Consider the following 17108-nt stretch of genomic DNA (forward strand, 5'->3'; position numbering starts at 1 on the left):
TAGATACACAAAGAAAAAGCAACCCAAATGCAACACTAAAGATGGTCATCAAACCACAAGGGAAGAGAACAAAAAAGGAAGGGAAGAAAAACGAGCTACAAAAACAAACCGAAAACAATGAACAAAATGATAGTAAGAACATACATATTGATAATTACATTAAAAGTAAAGAGACTAAATGCTCCAACCAAAAGACATAGACTGGCTGAACAGATACAAAAGCAAGAACCATATATATGCTGCCTACTAGAAACTCACTTTAGATCTAGACACCCACACAGACTGAAAGTGAGAGGGTAAAAGAAAGGTATTCCATACAAATGGAAATCAAAGGAAAGCCAGCGTAGCAATAGTCATATCAGACAAAATAGACTCTAAAATAAAGACTGTAACAAGGACCAAGAAGGACCAAGACACTGCATAATGATCAAGGAATCAATCCAAGAAGAAGATTCAACAATTGTAAATATATATTCACCCAACATAGGAACGCCTCAATATATAAGGCAAATGCTAATAGCCATAAAAGGAGAAATTGACAGTAACACAATAGTATTGGGGGATGTTAACACCCCACTTTCATCAATGCACAGATCATCCAGACAAAATCAATATGAAAACACAGGCCTTGAATGATACATTAGACCAGAAGGACTTAATTGATATTTAGAGAGCATTCCATCTGAAAGCAACAGAATACACATTCTCCTCAAGTGCACACGAAACATTCTCCAGGATAGATCACACGCTGCGCCACAAAGTGAGCCTTGGTAAATTTAAGAAAATTGAAATCATATGAAGCACCTATTCCAAACACAATGCTATGAGATTAGAAATCAACTACAAGAAAAAAAACTGTAAAAAACACAAATACATGGAGGCTAAACAATATGCTATAAGCAACCAATGTATCACTGAAGAAATCAAAGCAAAAATTAAAAAATACCTACGAATGAAAACAAAAACATGAAAATCCAAAACCTATGGGATGCAGCAGAAGCATTTCTAAGAGGGAAGTTTATAGTGATAAAATCTTACCTCAGGAAACAAGAAAAATCTCAAATAAACAGCCTAACGTTATACGTAAAGCAACTAGAGAAAGGAGAACAAACAAAACCCAAATTAAGTAGAAGGAAAGAAATCATATAGATCAGAGCAGAAATAAATGAGAGACAAAGAAAACAGTAGGAAAGATCAATGAAACTAGAAGCTGGTTCTTTGAAAAGATAAACAAAATTGATAAACCATTAGCCAGCATCATCAAGAAAAAAATGGGGAGAGCTCAAAGCGATAACATTAGAAATACAAAAGAAGTTACAATGGACACCACAGAAATACAAAAGCTCATAAGAGACTACTACCAGAAACTATATGCCTGTAAAATGCACAACCTAGAAGAAATGGACAAATTCTTAGAAAGGTACAAACTTCGAAGACTGAACCAGGAAGAAATAGAAAATATGAACAGACAAATCACAAGTCCTGAAATTGAAACTGTGATGAAGAAACTCCAACAGGGCATCCCTGGTGGCGCAGTTGTTAAGGAACCACCTGCCAAGGCAGGGGACACGGGTTCGAACCCTGGTCCAGGAAGATCCCACATGTCACAGAGCAACTAAGCCCGTGGGTCACAACTACTAAGCCTGCTCTCTAGAGCCCACGAACCACAGCTGCTGAGCCTGCATGCCACAACTACTGAAGCTCACGTGCCTAGATCCCATGCTCTGCGACAAGAGAAGCCACCGCAATGAGTAGCCCATGCACCACAATGAAGAGTAGCCCCTGCTTGCCACAACTAAAAAAAGAAAGCCTACATACAACAACAAACACCCAATGCAGCCAAAAATAAAATAAATAAATAAATTTACTTTTTAAATTTATTAAAATTTATTTTAAAAAAAAGAAGCTCCCAACAAACAAAAGTCCAAGATCAGATGGCTTCACAGGTGAATTCTATCAAGCATTTAGAGAACACTAAACACCTGTTCTTCTGAAACTATTCCATAAAATTTCAGAAGAAGAAACATTCCCAAACTCATCCTATGAGGCCATAATCACCCTGATACCAAAACCAAACAAAGGTACTACAAAAAAAGAAAAAATAAGTCAATATCACTGATGAACATAGACTCAAAAATCATTTACAAAATACTAGCAAAGTGAATCCAACAACGCATTAAAAGGCTCAGACACCATGATCAAGTGGGATTTATCCCAAGGATGCAAGGATTTTTCAATCTCCACATATCAATCAGTGTGATACACCATATCAATGAATTCAGTAAAGTCACAGAATACAAAATTAATACACAGAAATCTCTTTCATTCCTATACACCAAAAACAAAAGATCAGAAAGAGAAATTATGGAAGGAATCCCATTTACCATCACATCAAAGAGAATAAATACCTATAAATAAATCTACCTAAGGAGACAAAAGACCTGTACTCTGAAAACTCTAAGATGCTGATGAAAGAAATCAAAAGTGACACAAACAGATGGAGAGATATACCATGTGCTTGGATTGGAAGAATCAATACTGTCAAAATGACTATACTACTTAAGGCAATCTACAGATTCAGTGCAATCCCTATTAAATTACCAGTGGAATTTTTTTTTTTTAGATTTTTTTCATGTGGACCATTTTTAAAGTCTTTATTGAATTTGTTACAATATTGCTTCTGTTTTATGTTTTGGTTTTTGTTTTTTGTGTGTGTTCTTTTGGTTGCATGGCATGTGGGATCCCAACTCCCTGACCAGGGATCGAACCTGCATCCTCCTCATTGGAAGGTGAAGTCCCAACCACCGGACCGCCAGGAAAGCCCCCACCAATGGCATTTTTTCACAGAACTAGAACAGAAAATTTTAAAATGTGTATAGAAACACAAACCCCCAAATAGCCAAAGCATACTATGAAAGCAAAATGGAGCTGGAGGAATCAGGCTCACTGTCTTCAGACTATATTACAAAGCTACAGTAATCAGTATGGTACTTGCACAAAAACAGAAATATAGATCAATGGAACACAATAGAAAGCCCAGAAATAAACCCACACAACTATGGTCAATTAATCTATGACAAAGGAGGCAGGAATATACAATGGAGAAAAGACAGTCTCTTCCATAAGTGGTGCTGGGAAAACTGGACAGCTACATGTAAAAAAATGAAATTAGAACAATTTTCTAACATCACAGACAAAAATCAACTCAAAATGCATTAAAGACCTCAATGTAAGACTGGATATTATAAAACGCTTAGAGGAAAATCCAGGCAGAACACTCTTTCACAGCAGCAATATCTTTTTGGATCCACCTCCTAGAGGAAAGAAAACAAAAACTAAAATAAACAAATGGGACCTAATCAAACTTAAAAGCTTTTGCACAGCAAAGGAAACCATAAACAAAACAAAAAGACAACCTACAGAATGGGAGAAAATATTTGCAAATGATGAGACTGACAATGGAATAATCTCCAAAGTATACAAATAGCTCATGCAGCTCAATATCAAAAAAGCAAACAACCCAATCAAAAACTGGACAGAAGATCTAAATAGACATTTCTCCAAAGAAGACATACTGATGGGCAAAAAGCACATGAAAATCTGCTCAACATCGCTAATTATTAGAGAAATGCAAATCAAAACTACAATGAGGTATCACCTCACACCAGTCAGAGTAACCGTCATCAAAAAGTCTACAAACTGTAGACTACAAAAATGTTGGAGAGGGTGTGGAGAAAAGGAGTCCTCCTGCACTGTTGGTGGGAATGTAAATTGGTTCAACCACTATGGAGAATATTATGGGATTCCTTAAAAAACTAAAAATAGAAGTACCATATGATCCAGCAATCCTACTCTTAGGCATGTATCTGGAGAAAATTATACTTCCAAAAGATACATGCACCCCAGTGTTCAGTGCAGCACTATTCACAATAACCAGGATATGAAAGCAATTTAAATGTCCATTGACAGATGAATGGATAAAGAAGATGTGGTACATATATACAATGGAATATTACTCAGCCATAAAAATGAATGAAATAATGCCATTTGCAGTAACATGAATTGACGTAGAGATTATCATACTAAGTGAAGTAATTCAGAGAAAGACAAGTATCATATGATATCACTTATCTGTGGAATCTGAAAACATGATACAAATGAACTTAATTACAAAAGAGAAACAAACTCACAGACTTAAAAAACAAACTTATGGTTACTAAAGGGAAAAGGTATGGGGAGGGATAAATTAGGAGTTTGGATTCACATATACACACTACTATATATAAAATAGATAATCAACAAGACCCTACTGTAGAGCAAAGGGAACTCTACTCACTATTCTGTAATAACCTATATGGCAAAAGAATCTGAAAAAGAATGGATATATGTATATGTACAACTGAATCATTTTGCTGTACACCTGAAACTAATTCAACATTGTAAATCAACTATACTTCAATATAAAATAAAAATTAAATTAAAAAAAGAGATGAACAAAAGAAGTGTCTTCCAATGCAAGGATCAGATCAAAGAACATGAATGGAATATTCCTACTGGGACGATTAGGAGGATAACACATCCTTGGTAGGTGCAGAGCCTGTTCACTTATCCTCTGACTTTCCTTGTTCCCTTTCTCCACTACATCCTATTAAGCAGATAAAAACTTTGAGAAAGCTGCCTCTTCCTTCACCAATGCCAAGAAGGACAAACTCAAAGAGCCATTTTCTGTCTGTCTTCCTCTGATGTTGCTTCTTCATGTTTGAGCTATTGGGAGGAGAGAGAGGCAATAAATTCTCTTAATAAAAGCAAAAAATAAAAATAAAAAATAAGCCTATATGGTCAGTCACAATCCTTGCTATACTTATATAAATAAGACCAAGTTTATTGAATCTAGACTTATTTTGCAAACAAATTTGTCTTAATTTGGCTATCTTTGATAGAAATGAGGGTGATTTTAGAGAGAAAAATTATCTTTCGATAGAAACCAAAATACGTATTGTGGATATTAGATTCTAGTGCTATTAATTTTCCTTGAAGTTTTGTTAATTACCTGAAAACTGGACTGTGTCCTGAATTTTTCTAGTTTCCTCCACTACCTGACTACAGCTCTCCAAACTAGTGTTTCCAAATTTTCTCCCACCCTTTTAACTTGGAATCATTGAAACTAAAACTGCCTTTTTTTCTGAAGTCCTGCATACTGAAGGTAGATATCTTAATATAAACTTCAGAGAAATCTCCACAGCAGCTCATGTTTAGACAGTCTTCTTCGTTCCTGTTGCTATATGGACCACTCAGAAAGTTCACCTGAACATCTGATGGACATTCAAACTACAAAAGATGCTTTAACCCTGACATTTAGAGATCTTCTCAACTGTCTACCCTCAGAACTCAAAAACTGGTATGAAATTTGCCTCCATTATTAACCATTGTTTTTTTGTCTCCATAGCAATGCCTCTTATTCAATACCTGATTGCTTGTACAGTAAGCTTAACTTCTACTTGGAAATACTGCTTTGGAAGAGAAAATTAAGGTAAAATGATCATATGGATGGACTCTAATCCAAGATGACTTGTATCTTTATAAGGGGGGAATACTAGAACACAGACATGCACAGACTGAGGGGCAACCATGTGAGGACACAGCGAGAAGGTAGCCATCAAAGGAGAGAGACCTCAAAGAAACTAAACTTGATACTTTGATCTTGGACTTCTAGCCTCTAGAGCTATGAGAAAATATATTTTTGTAGTTTAAGCCACCTAGTAGCCAGTGTGGTATTTTGTTATGGCAGCCCTAGCAAACAAATACAATCACTATTAGGGAAAAAAAAATCATGTGCTTTGTTATTCCAGTAGAATGATTTTAACACTGATTACTTCTTACCTTGAGATTATAAAAGACAGTGATAAACATTACTGTAGAGTATATATGAGTTGTGTCCTATGAAACAAAGGTAGTTAACAAACACCTCTCAGCTGTAGATGATGCCCTGTGTTCATCTGATCAGCAAGAGGACATGAGTGGAAGGGAGAACCTTTTCTGCTTCAGACAAGCAACTTCCTGGGTTACCCTGAGTACGACAAAGAGGGCCATTGCTTGGGGACCAGGTCTCCAAGCAGTCACAACAGGCCTCAGGAACCCACAAGAAAATTGTGTAGGAAGAATATTACTAGCCAGGCCCATATGAATCTTTTCCTCCGATCACTGCTCTTTTGTGAAAAGTTCTTCCAAATACACATTTTTGTCCCAAAATATCATGTTGGATGCTCGCTACTAGGAGCAAATTTTTCTAGCATCTCTGTTGGATGAATTTTCACACTTGCAAAATCACTCAGAAAAGAGTTCATCCTCCCAACACCTCCCCTGCACCAGTGTCCCCCTAAACAGCATCTGACCACAATATGAAGGAACTTACCTCCCAGGTAAACAGGTGCTTGAATGTGATTTAATTATCTCTGCATCCTCTCCCTGGTCTCCCTGTGAAATCCAGTCACCTCTTTGCATTAAAGCATTTCTGTGGGAAGCCCTGTAAGGTGCTGGCTATTCTCAATTCTGTCCTGCTGGTTTCTCTGAAGTGCCTAGAAGCTGTCCTCTCCACACACAAACTGTTCTGACAAACTTCATTTGAATGATTTGGATTTTAATTCTCAATTTGCTTCTGTTCCTAAGCCTTAAGGCTTTTTTTTTTTTTTTTTTTTACCAATTCAGAAAAAAGCATCATTAAAAAAAAGACAAGGTTGGGCTTCCCTGGTGGCGCAGTGGTTGAGAGTCTGCCTGCCGATGCAGGGGACACGGGTTCGTGCCCCGGTCCGGGAAGATCCCACATGCCGCAGAGCGGCTGGACCCGTGAGCCATGACCGCTGAGCCGGCGTGTCCGGAGCCTGTGCTCTGCAACGGGAGAGGCCACAACAGTGAGAGGCCTGCGTACCAAAAAAAAACCAAAAAGACAAGGCTACTCACAGATCTAACATGCTAAGCTTTAACTTAGTACGTTCTTAGGACTGATGTTTTCCAAGGAACAAACTTTCTTGTTTCCTGTGCAATAATAAAGCTTTGTTATAAAAGTTAAGTACAAAAAGTGAGAAAAAATAAAAATAGTGGTATCTTCACAGTTGAGTTCTTAACATATTTTCTGATATATGTAAAAAGAGAAAAATTGGCAAAATGAGTACCAACATTTTAAAAAATAATAATTAAGCCTAAATCCCTGGATTTACCAATTTTATAAAATAAGAAAGTAACATTTTATAAAATACAATTTTATGAAATATGATTTTATAAAATTTGTTTAGCTAAGTAACAAATGATTTGCCCACAAAACAGATTTAGCAGGTGGAGTCCAGGGGGCACATTCTACAAAATAAATTTATTGACACTGTAAATGGTTACTAGCATAAAATTGTGGTGGGAATAAAAAGGGCAGTGACCTTCGTCCTGAAGTTTAGGAGTGATCCCTGAATTGAGAGATATCTGAGTTGAAGTGGTCACTGGAAACAAATGGTAGAGACAAATCACAGAGAGCAGACTGTATCAATTCCAGCTTCTGGACTCAGAAAAGGAAGGAAGAGCTTCAGATTTCATTGCAGAGAATGAGGCTGAGAAACTTTAAAATCAGATGCTTTTTCCCAGATCCAGGGGGCCAGCTAATGCACAAAAATGCTTAAAGCCACATAGGTATGCCACCTTTATTTCCTAGAGAAGATGTTAGCATTTTCTAAATCCTCATCTACCGTGCCTGGCATGCATTATTTTATAGCTTTCTGGAAGTTTCATCAGCACCACTTGTATATTTGTAGTATGATGTGTCTGTGGAGAGTAGAGAATGCAGGTCCGGGCTGGGGGCAACGGACTCTTCTAGCTACCACAGTGAGTGGTGCCCCTGCAAACCTGAGTAAGGAAGACAACTTGCCTTTGGGTGGGTAGTGTTACAATCTGCATGTCTAGGGGCACAAATGTAAAGACCGACCCTGTTCTGGGAATGATTATGATTCTGACTGACCTCAAAGGGGTAATGATGAACCCCCTGGATCATCAGGATCTGGATGTTCCCTACTTTTTCCACGGTGTGATCATGACAGAAAGTGTGGCTGTAGATATCTGGGAACATTTCCAGAAATGTCCTCCTGTAGGAGTTAATTATAAAGTAAATGTGCATAAAAGAGAAAATAATATTGAAACCTATCAAGGGGAGTAGATCTTAAGGGTTAATATTGTAGATGGACTACTTTGGAAAAAATCTTTTTCCCTTGGAGTATTAAGAAGTCATCGCATAATTGCCATCTCTCCACATTTTGTTCTAGAGTGCCTGGTTTCTTGATATCAGTGTGAGACCTGTTTTAAATAAAAATCTATTTGTAAAAATCCAGATCTGTAATATGTTCTAAATATCATTATACTGTCTTTTAACTATAGATTAAAAATCACTTCATTTTCAACAAAATATTTCGATGTAAACATCAAATGTTTTGAAAACAAAGGGGATCTGTTTTTGTTGTTTTCTCTTTTATCTAATTTTTGTATCCATTTTGTCTGGGCATATTAAATGGTAAAAATATTTATAAGATTTGCACTAGGTGAATCTTCTTAAAAAGAAAATACGGAAGGCCACAGAGTCTGGGAATATTAATATCTTTTTAATAGATTGATCCCCCTTGATTTCTTATTCTGGAATAAAGGTACAAGTTTTTCCATGAAAATTAGACACACAAATCATCTGACACAATGTATGACAGATGGAAAATGGTTGATGGGAATTTTGCTTTAATGCACATTGTTCATTGTATTTTGGCCAGCTTAATGAACTGTGAATTAATAATGAGGAGCAACACATTCAACGTATTATAGTAATAAAGTGCTTTTATGGACATTTTTCATGTTTCCAGACTTTCTTGGCCACCCTGAACAATTTTAACTCAAAGGATTAAAAAATAATCACTTATTTAACTGTGTTAAAATAGTCAACTTTGAAAAGGATATTTTCCTGTATGAACTTTTTCCTAATTGATTCCATTTTGTTCTGATCAGTAAACTTACCTGAGTAAGCTGCACTATTTAAAAAAAAGTGATCTGATAGAGTATTAGATGACATACATGACCATAGTCCATTGTTTTCTGATTCAATGACATAAAGGAGTAAAGGGAAAAATTAATAATTATACATTTTTAAATTAGGAGAATAGAAAAACTAAATTTCTTGTAGAAATAAGCCCAAAGAGTCCTCGTGTCAGCCCTGTTCCTCTTAAAAGACCGTGACGCTGTAATACCAAAGGATAATCTGGGAGACAACCAGCTGTCATTAAGATAGATTTTACCAAGGCAAGGGCAATAGGTTGCTTATTAGCAGTGAGAAATCAGTAGTCTTTTAGAAGTGTACCCTTTGGAAAGTGTGAGATATATAATAAATGAAAGCCTTTCATTATTCATTGTTATAAGCCAAATGTAGATTAAATGTACACTACCTTCAATTCAGATATTAAGATATCCTTCCCTCAGTAATTTTATGAGGTAACATGTAGAATGTCAAGCATAGGCTAAGTCATATATTTTATAATCTTTCAAAAATTTTTTAAGCAGTGTTAACCCTATAATGAATATAAAGTGGATCCTAACTGCATGTCTTAGAAAATGCGCATTTCATAGAATTATTTAAGAATGAATCCTTAATAGCCCATCTTTTTAAGTATGTTAGCTGAACGTTATGATTGTGTAATATCATTTTAGGGCATTACCACATTTTAAGAAATAAAATAATATTCAGAAGCATAATTTTGCCAGAATGTAAAATTTAAAACCAGAAATTTGACTTGTGAAAAATCCTCACATGATTATTGGCCTGTTCAAAAATAAAGCAAACCCCACAAACCTGATGCAAGCTATTATGTGCAAAATAATGTGCTAGTTACACAGCCCTCTGGGAAGTGAATGTGAGTCCGGATGCTTCTTTCTTGGTTTATTTCATTCCTAGAGTACCTTTGTTGCAGGTTTTTCTTATGTTCCCAAAGGAAAGAAGTAAGCCATCTCAAGTTTAAGTTCTGTCCTCAATAAAGTAAAAAATGTGCCAGATACCATTTGACTGGATGATAACTAAAACTGGACAAATATTTTCTCTCACTGGAGACTGACAGTGTTTTAGTTGTGCTTAAAATTTGTGATTCTCCTAAAAAAAGGGTACAAATGAAAACTTATGGTTACCAGGAGATAAGGGGGGGGAAGGATAAATTGGGAGATTGGGATTGACATATACACACGACTATATACAAAATAGATAATAATAACCTACTGTATAGCACGGGGAGCTCTACTCAATACTCTGTAATGGCCTCTATGGGAAAAGAATCTTTAAAAAAAGTGGACATATGTATATGTATAACTGGCTCCCTTTGCTGTACACCTGAAACTAACACAAATTTGTAACTCAACTATACTCCAATAAAAATCTTTTAAAATAAATAAAAATAAAATAATGTAATATGTGATTTTCAAGCTAATGAACACCTAAGAAAGAAATTTGAAAATCTACATTTGGAATGTATAATTCCTTTGTTCAGAGGCAGTGACATTCCAAAAGAACAAAACTTCTCAAACATGTCCCCATTTAGAGTAATGCTGACAGTGAGTGTCTGTTGGATCTCAGAGGGGCACAACTGATAATATATTTATCATGCTGCCAGTTTGCTAAGTGGTTTCATATTCACTAAGAAAGGCTTGTCAATGGATACTGAAGAATAGATGTGAGGTCTCTGTGAGGTCTTTGTGCCAAGTCTCTGTGTGTTGTCTCTGGGTGAGATCTCTGTGTGAAGTCTCTGTATGAGGTCCCTTTGGAAGGTAGCTCTGGGAAATCTGTTAAATCTGTGCTAGGTTTCTGTCTGAGGGTCTGTGAAGCAACACGAGGTCCCTGTGTGAGGTCTCAGTATGTGATCTCTGAGAAAGGTGTTTGTGTGAGAAGTCTCTCTTGAGAGGTGTGTCTGTGAAGTCTTTGTGTATTGTCTCTGGGTCTCTCCATTTCTTTTTTTCTTTTGGTCTCTCAATTTCTTGTCTTACTGTACCTTATGGAAGACGGAGCAGCAAGAGAAAGGCAAAGGGACTTGATTCTTTCTGTTTTCTTGCTGTTCCATCAGCATCACCTGTCTGTGGCACTCTCCCAGCAGGAGCCAGCGGGGTCCAAGTCCAGCTTCCCCATATTCCCAGAACTCACTTCTGGGTGCCCCTGAGAGCACCCAGCAGCAGCCAGGCTCAGGTCCCAGCCCTGTCAACTCTTTCCTCTGGGTACCGACCCCTCCCACAAGTCCTGGCTCCACTCTCACTGCTCTGCCCATTCTGGAGGCTGCCTTGGGAATTGGGGCCCAGAGGTAGGGCCTGGCTCCAGGGAGAAACCAGGGGTGTGAGCAGTCCTGTGCTCACTCTGCCCCCTCCACCCCAGGTCACAGCATTTCCACGTGTTGAGGGGCCTGACAGGGATGGGGGATGGGGTCCATTTCTGTTGTCATCTGGATCAGGGGCATCAGCTGGAACAGAAATCTCCACAATGAGAAACACACCACCTGGAGCTGTGTCCACCATGCACCCTGCACATGGCAGAAAGCACCAAATCACTCTAGAGAAATTCTTCCTCTTCTCCCTGCTTTTCCACATGGATGGGGGTCAGGAGACAAGAAAAGCTGTGCTAGAAGCAGATCAGTGGAACACCCCTGGATTGCACCCTGCCCCATCCACTTTGCCAGGTCACCTCCACACCACCACAAATCCTGTCTGATTGCTTCTTCACCTGCCAGGCTCTGGGGTGATCAAGGACTGGGAGACAGGCAAGGCTTACTACACAATCACAGGCCAGTCCCCACCTCTCCCCTGGAGCAGTCCTTGGGCCATGTGTTTATGTGAAGGTCACCAGACTAGGAGTCACATCCCAAGTTCCCTAGTCCTGGCTTTTACACCTATTGTTAAGTTATCCTCCCTAAAAGTCAAGAGGTGATGATGTGTAAGCTTATTAAATATAGTATTAAGAGATTAACCTTCCCTGATTTGCTTTACTTCTATAAGTTTGACCTTCTGTTTTGACCTAAAGGTGGTTTCTCTAGGTCTGTGATCTTAGAGTTGGAATAGGGTAGAGACCCTGGGGTGGGGTCATGATGAGCTACTGGACCCTTAACTTTTCCTCCCCTTTAGGCCTTTAGATGGTGGTTGTATGTCAGGGGGCTGCTCTTTCAGAACTGCACATTTATGGGAATCTGGTACCACTTTGCCTCCTTCCTTCGATCCAGGGATTTTTCTACACCTACGTCCCACCCTAAGTTCACAGTGTTTGACCATCAGATAGTTACTACCCACAGTCACACCCCTATTCCATTCATCCAAAACTCCTTCTCTGGGGTTAACATAGAGTGGAAGGTAGGTGACCCATGAACATAGCCATTCATTTATATGGGACTGCACTCAACACAGCCCTCAGCAGCCTCCCTGATACTCCCCCCACCTACACACACAGAGCTGGAAATGCCATCCTTGCTGCTGCTCTAAAGTCTAGGAAAAACAGAGGTGGGGGAGGGTGATGCTGTACATTTTATTATGCCTAAGCTAAAAGGGGTTCATAGGGCATATCGCAATCCCAGCCTTCATCAGAGAGAGAAGGAACTCTTAAGAGCAGATGTTGGATATTCCCTACCAAGAGATCCAGGGGCAAGATTTCTCCTGTTTCTGAACTCAGAGCCCATACTCTATTCCCCCCAAACTTCCATCCATTTGGCTCTGACACTTCCTGGAGCCTGAATTGCAATGTCCAGCCCTATCGTGTAAACCTATCCACTACAGTTGCATAAAGTTCAAAGTAGCATAGAAGAAGGAGAAAGACTGGTTGAACCAGATCCTTGGGTGTGGGCTTCATAGGTTTTTCCCATCTCATTGTTAGAGTAATTTTGGTTTCTGTAATGACAGTATCATAAGATGCAATGAAGGGACACGAGACAAGGAGCAAGCTTGTGATGCTACTGTCCACCTCCCTCCATGCCCCTCCCTTCTAGAAGACAAAGTGCACAGCACAGACAGCAGCCATTACACTATGCTTTTATTAGAAAAAATATATGTGTATATATATATATGTATTGGGGAACATTAAATATCTTGGATGTGCTAATGAGAAAATCATTTTCTCTACATGGACTGAATTTTTACTTGGAGACATGTTTTCCTACTAAAGGGAAGACTAAAGAAGGATTTTACTGTCGACCAGGCAAGACACCTCCCCAAAGATGACAATGCCTTGGACAGTAGTGTTGATGGCGGGCTGGGGCACCTGGAATCCTTGGCCCATACTGGCAGGTACTAACTGGAAACAAACTCTTCTTGGGGGGCAAGGATGGGAGGCACCTTAGGCCCAGCTGCTCATCGTCGAACCTTACACTTTTCAAATTATGTTGGTGTCTGACTTCCCTTTCCCTGATAGGACAACTCTGGCCCTTGGAGGTGGCTTTATGACTGCAGGCTGTAGAACCCATTATTCTCCCTTGCTCTGGGTAGGGGGTAAGCCTATGGCAGCCGAAACCCCCACATACTGGGACTTGGAACTCCAGTCTGTGTTCGTTTAACTTTGTGGCATGAAGTCCATGGTGAACTGCTCTGTTTTCTTCTACGATCTGTCCAACAGCTGTCATGCCTGCCCGACCCTCAGCAGTCTCACTCTTCAAGGTTGATCTGCTTTTGACGGATCCGTGACTCTGGGCAGTGGCTGATATGGGCTTTTTTTTTTGCAGAGCATCTCGACCATTGACTTTTTTCTTGGGGAAAATCCACTTTAAAAATAGCCTCATCCTTTTTCTGAAGAGGCTTTCTGGAGGGCTATGTTTCTTCTCTGGCATGAGCTGGAGACATCTGCTCCCAAGAGAGTCTGTTATTCCCCTGACCTGGGCAGGGCGGCTCATACTTCCAGCTTGAGAGGTCCCTAATTCTTTAAACCTTTCTTCATGCTCTCCTGGTTTATGCCTCCTACAGTCCTCTCTTTTGTAAGTAGGGGCAATCATCTTGCTCTGGCTCTTCCATGAGTCTTGGAGTTTTGAAGTTTTGGGCTCCTGCTGCCCTAGGTGGCTCCTTTGGGCTTCCACAAGGCCACTTGGCTCCTGGGAAGCTAACCTGTCTCTGGTGGGGACTCTCTGGGGATGGCACTGAGGCACCTGAGAAGCCAAGTTGTCTGCAGCAAGGAACCTGTGTTTGGGAAAGTCCTGAAGCTGGTTGTCTGACTGTACCTTTACTTTGGAGTTAAACTCACTAGCAACCTCCATGTTAAGGCATGGCTCACCTGGATGTTGGAAAACAGACAGTCTAGGTAGTAGAAAACTTCTACTGGCCCCTGGCGCCTCTAAACTCCTCATATGTACATTTGTGATTTGGGATTTTGTCAACACTTTGGTTTCCAGGATAACACTAGACTGTGGTTGAAGAGCAGGAGACTCCTTGGCCTCCACAGCCTCCCTGGCCTCTTCACCTCTCAAAGATTGGGATCCTAAGTTCACCTCCATCACTGTTACCCTATGGCAGGGGTCTCGTGAGGCCTGACCACCACTCTCCTCTCTTGGCTCATTCCTGACCATTGCTGAAATTGGACCTGGCTCTAGGCTGTCCCTCTTGACCCATTCCACACTCTCACTCTTCCAGGTTCTGCCCACAAGGCTGAGTGTGAGGGACTGAGAAGGTGGCCTGCCCTCCTGTCCAGTCAGAGAAGCCTTTGAGGGCCCATGGTAGTCAATAGATGGAACCGCTCCCAGGGTACTCTGGATTTCCTTACACACAGTTGAGGGGACAAGGAGAGGCCTCTTCAGGGTAGGAACTGACTCTTCTCTTATCACCTTCTCTCCTGAATGAGCCCGAGGAGGTTTCTCCAGGAACTCAGCAAACTTGACTGTTGAGTGGGACCCAGACACACAGGTGGCTGAAGGGGAAGTGGCAAACTGCAGAACGGTGGAGGGTTGGCACTTTTTCGACTTAAAGAGATTTATGGGCTTGAGGACCTTGAGGGGTAGGGTCCACCTGTGCTTTACCCAAAACCTTTTAATATGTGCTTCCAGCACCTCTCGAGTGTCTGGATCAAGGAAGGAAACCCTACAGGAGGTGTTCATGCAGGGTTCCCAACCCTTCAAGCAGTATCTTCCACAGGCTCCAGCAGGCACGGCTTTGCACGTCTCACCAGGAGGGTCTTGACATGAGAGCTGATGAAAGTTGCCCTTGCCAGGAAGCCTCTCCAGGCAGCTGTAGGAGAGCAGATGGGGCCAGGATGGCCGGACAGGACAGGCAGGGGTGGGCACCTGCAGCCCAAGAACCCTCCTCTGCCCCCACACTGACTTCATAATGCTCCTGCTCTCCCTCACCCTAGGGCCTTAGCCACACCCTCCCATGGCTCCCCCTCCCAGGGCTGGGGTCACATTATAGGCTCTGGGAGGAAGGACGACCCAGGAGAGAAGGGGAAAGGTTCTTTACCTTTGCAGAAGTGAAACCAGGTCGTGAGTCCCCTCCAGTTCTTCCAGGCAATCTCTGCAAGCTGGAAATCAGGAGACTGGGTCATGGTGGTGAAGGCAGAGGCCTAAGAGTCTTTCAGGAGGCTGAGTGCAATGGCCCTTTAAGGGAAATCTTTGGAGGATTAGACTCTGGAGCCCAAGTATCAGTGTCCAAGGCCACATGTCCCTGACAGTGATGGTAAGTCTCACTTGAAAAGGGTTTGTCCTTTGCAAAGTGCTTCCACGTTCATTAGGCTCTGTTAATTAGGCTCAGGCTCTGTTTCCTGAGGAATAAGCTCTGCCCCTGGCATCCTCAGAGACCGTGAAGCTGGGCCCTCAGGATTAGGAGAGATGGAAGCTAACTCTCGGGTCGCGCAGGGCTGAATGGCAAAGGCTTACCTTTCAAAGATCTACTTTTCTTCCTACTCCTGCTCCTCCCCTTCAGCTTTACTTGATGCTGAGAGATAAGAAAAAGTGAGGGGCTAACACCCAACTCTCACTGTCCTCTATCTAGGCAAGCTGTGTTCATGAACAACATGACTTTCTACATTTAACTAAAACTCTGTGGGGTTTTTTCCCCTTTTACTTATCTTTAAAGTGGATAACAATATTTTCAGTTTTTCTTCTTTGAAGAGTGCAAAGAATTTTTTTTTTGGGGGGGGTATGCGGGCCTCTCACTGTTGTGGCCTCTCCCGTTGCGGAGCACAGGCTCCGGACGCACAGGCCCAGCGGCCATGGCTCACAGGCCCTGCCACTCCGTGGCACGTGGGATCATCCCGGACTGGGGCACGAACCTGCGTCCCCTGCATTGGCAGGGGGACTCTCAACCACTGCACCACCAGGGAAGCCCAAGAAGGATTTTTTAAGTTTTAATCACCATAGATTTCTTCTGTCACTGTTCCTCTGATCAAGAAACACACACATTCTCAGACCTAAATGCCCACGTGAGCTTTGTCAGATAGGATTCTGCTTCCCAAGGCCAGACCTCCACTCCAGCCTCTTCTCTCAGGCTCTCAGGGGCTCAGCCCCAACACAGAGGAAGGTCTCACTTGAGACACCCGCTGTGGGAAGGTGGCTGGTGAACCAGGGCTCAGGGGTCAGCCTTCCTGCAGAGATTGAACTCTTCGTAATCCAGTCCTTAACCATTAGTCACTGCATTTGGGACTTGCCCTGGAGCCCTCTACCATACCTGAACTCCTGGTCTAAGATCTTAGGCTAGAAATCCTCATGCCCACTCTAACCCCTCTCTGGCCTGGCTTTTCCCTAGAAGGATGATGTTCTATACTTTTCTGAGAGTTCCCATCTCAGGAGTCTCTCTACGTGGTTTAGAAAAGTGGAAATAAGAATAAGAAAAAAAGAGAGAATCTCTGCTGGGATTAAGCCAAAGGTTTCTTACCTTCCTGATGTTTCTATGTTTCCTAGGTGGTGCTAAGAATAGATTACTCTGGAAGCAGTGGAGTAACATTAGGAAGAGCCCCAGTCCACACAGGAACCCAAGGATGATATCAATCACCCAGGAAGTTGGGCTGGAGCTCAGCCAGATCGCAACAATGTCTTTCAAAGAAAAGAGATTCTCCATCTTCTGAACTGCATTGCTGCCCTCAGGCAACAGAGCACTGGGAGTTCACTTGATGG

The 17108-nt window shown here is 41.2% G+C and overlaps 1 protein-coding gene across 1 annotated transcript; it reads right to left on the minus strand.

Annotated features, from left to right (window-relative positions):
* Positions 1–11229: 11229 nt before the first annotated feature.
* On the minus strand, positions 11230–15926 carry LOC132492343 (putative spermatogenesis-associated protein 31C2). Its single transcript, XM_060101806.1, has 4 exons — positions 15873–15926; positions 15457–15517; positions 14282–15228; positions 11230–11561 (listed from the first exon to the last, which is right to left on the minus strand). The coding sequence occupies exons 3-4, from the start codon at positions 15096–15098 to the stop codon at positions 11230–11232; spliced, it is 1149 nt and encodes a 382-aa protein (XP_059957789.1). The 5' UTR covers positions 15099–15228; positions 15457–15517; positions 15873–15926.
* Positions 15927–17108: the final 1182 nt, after the last annotated feature.

The sequence above is a fragment of the Mesoplodon densirostris genome, chromosome 6 (assembly GCF_025265405.1).
Source record: "Mesoplodon densirostris isolate mMesDen1 chromosome 6, mMesDen1 primary haplotype, whole genome shotgun sequence".
Classification (NCBI taxonomy): domain Eukaryota; kingdom Metazoa; phylum Chordata; class Mammalia; order Artiodactyla; family Ziphiidae; genus Mesoplodon; species Mesoplodon densirostris.

Bases quoted from the DNA above. Each gene is read 5' to 3' on its own strand.
- LOC132492343 (XM_060101806.1), bottom strand. From the start codon at position 15,098: ATGAACACCTCCTGTAGGGTTTCCTTCCTTGATCCAGACACTCGAGAG. The intron at 11,562-14,281 runs GTGAGCCATGCC...TGCCATGTGCAG, and splicing joins GTCTGTTTTCCAACATCCAG to GGTGCATGGTGGACACAGCT.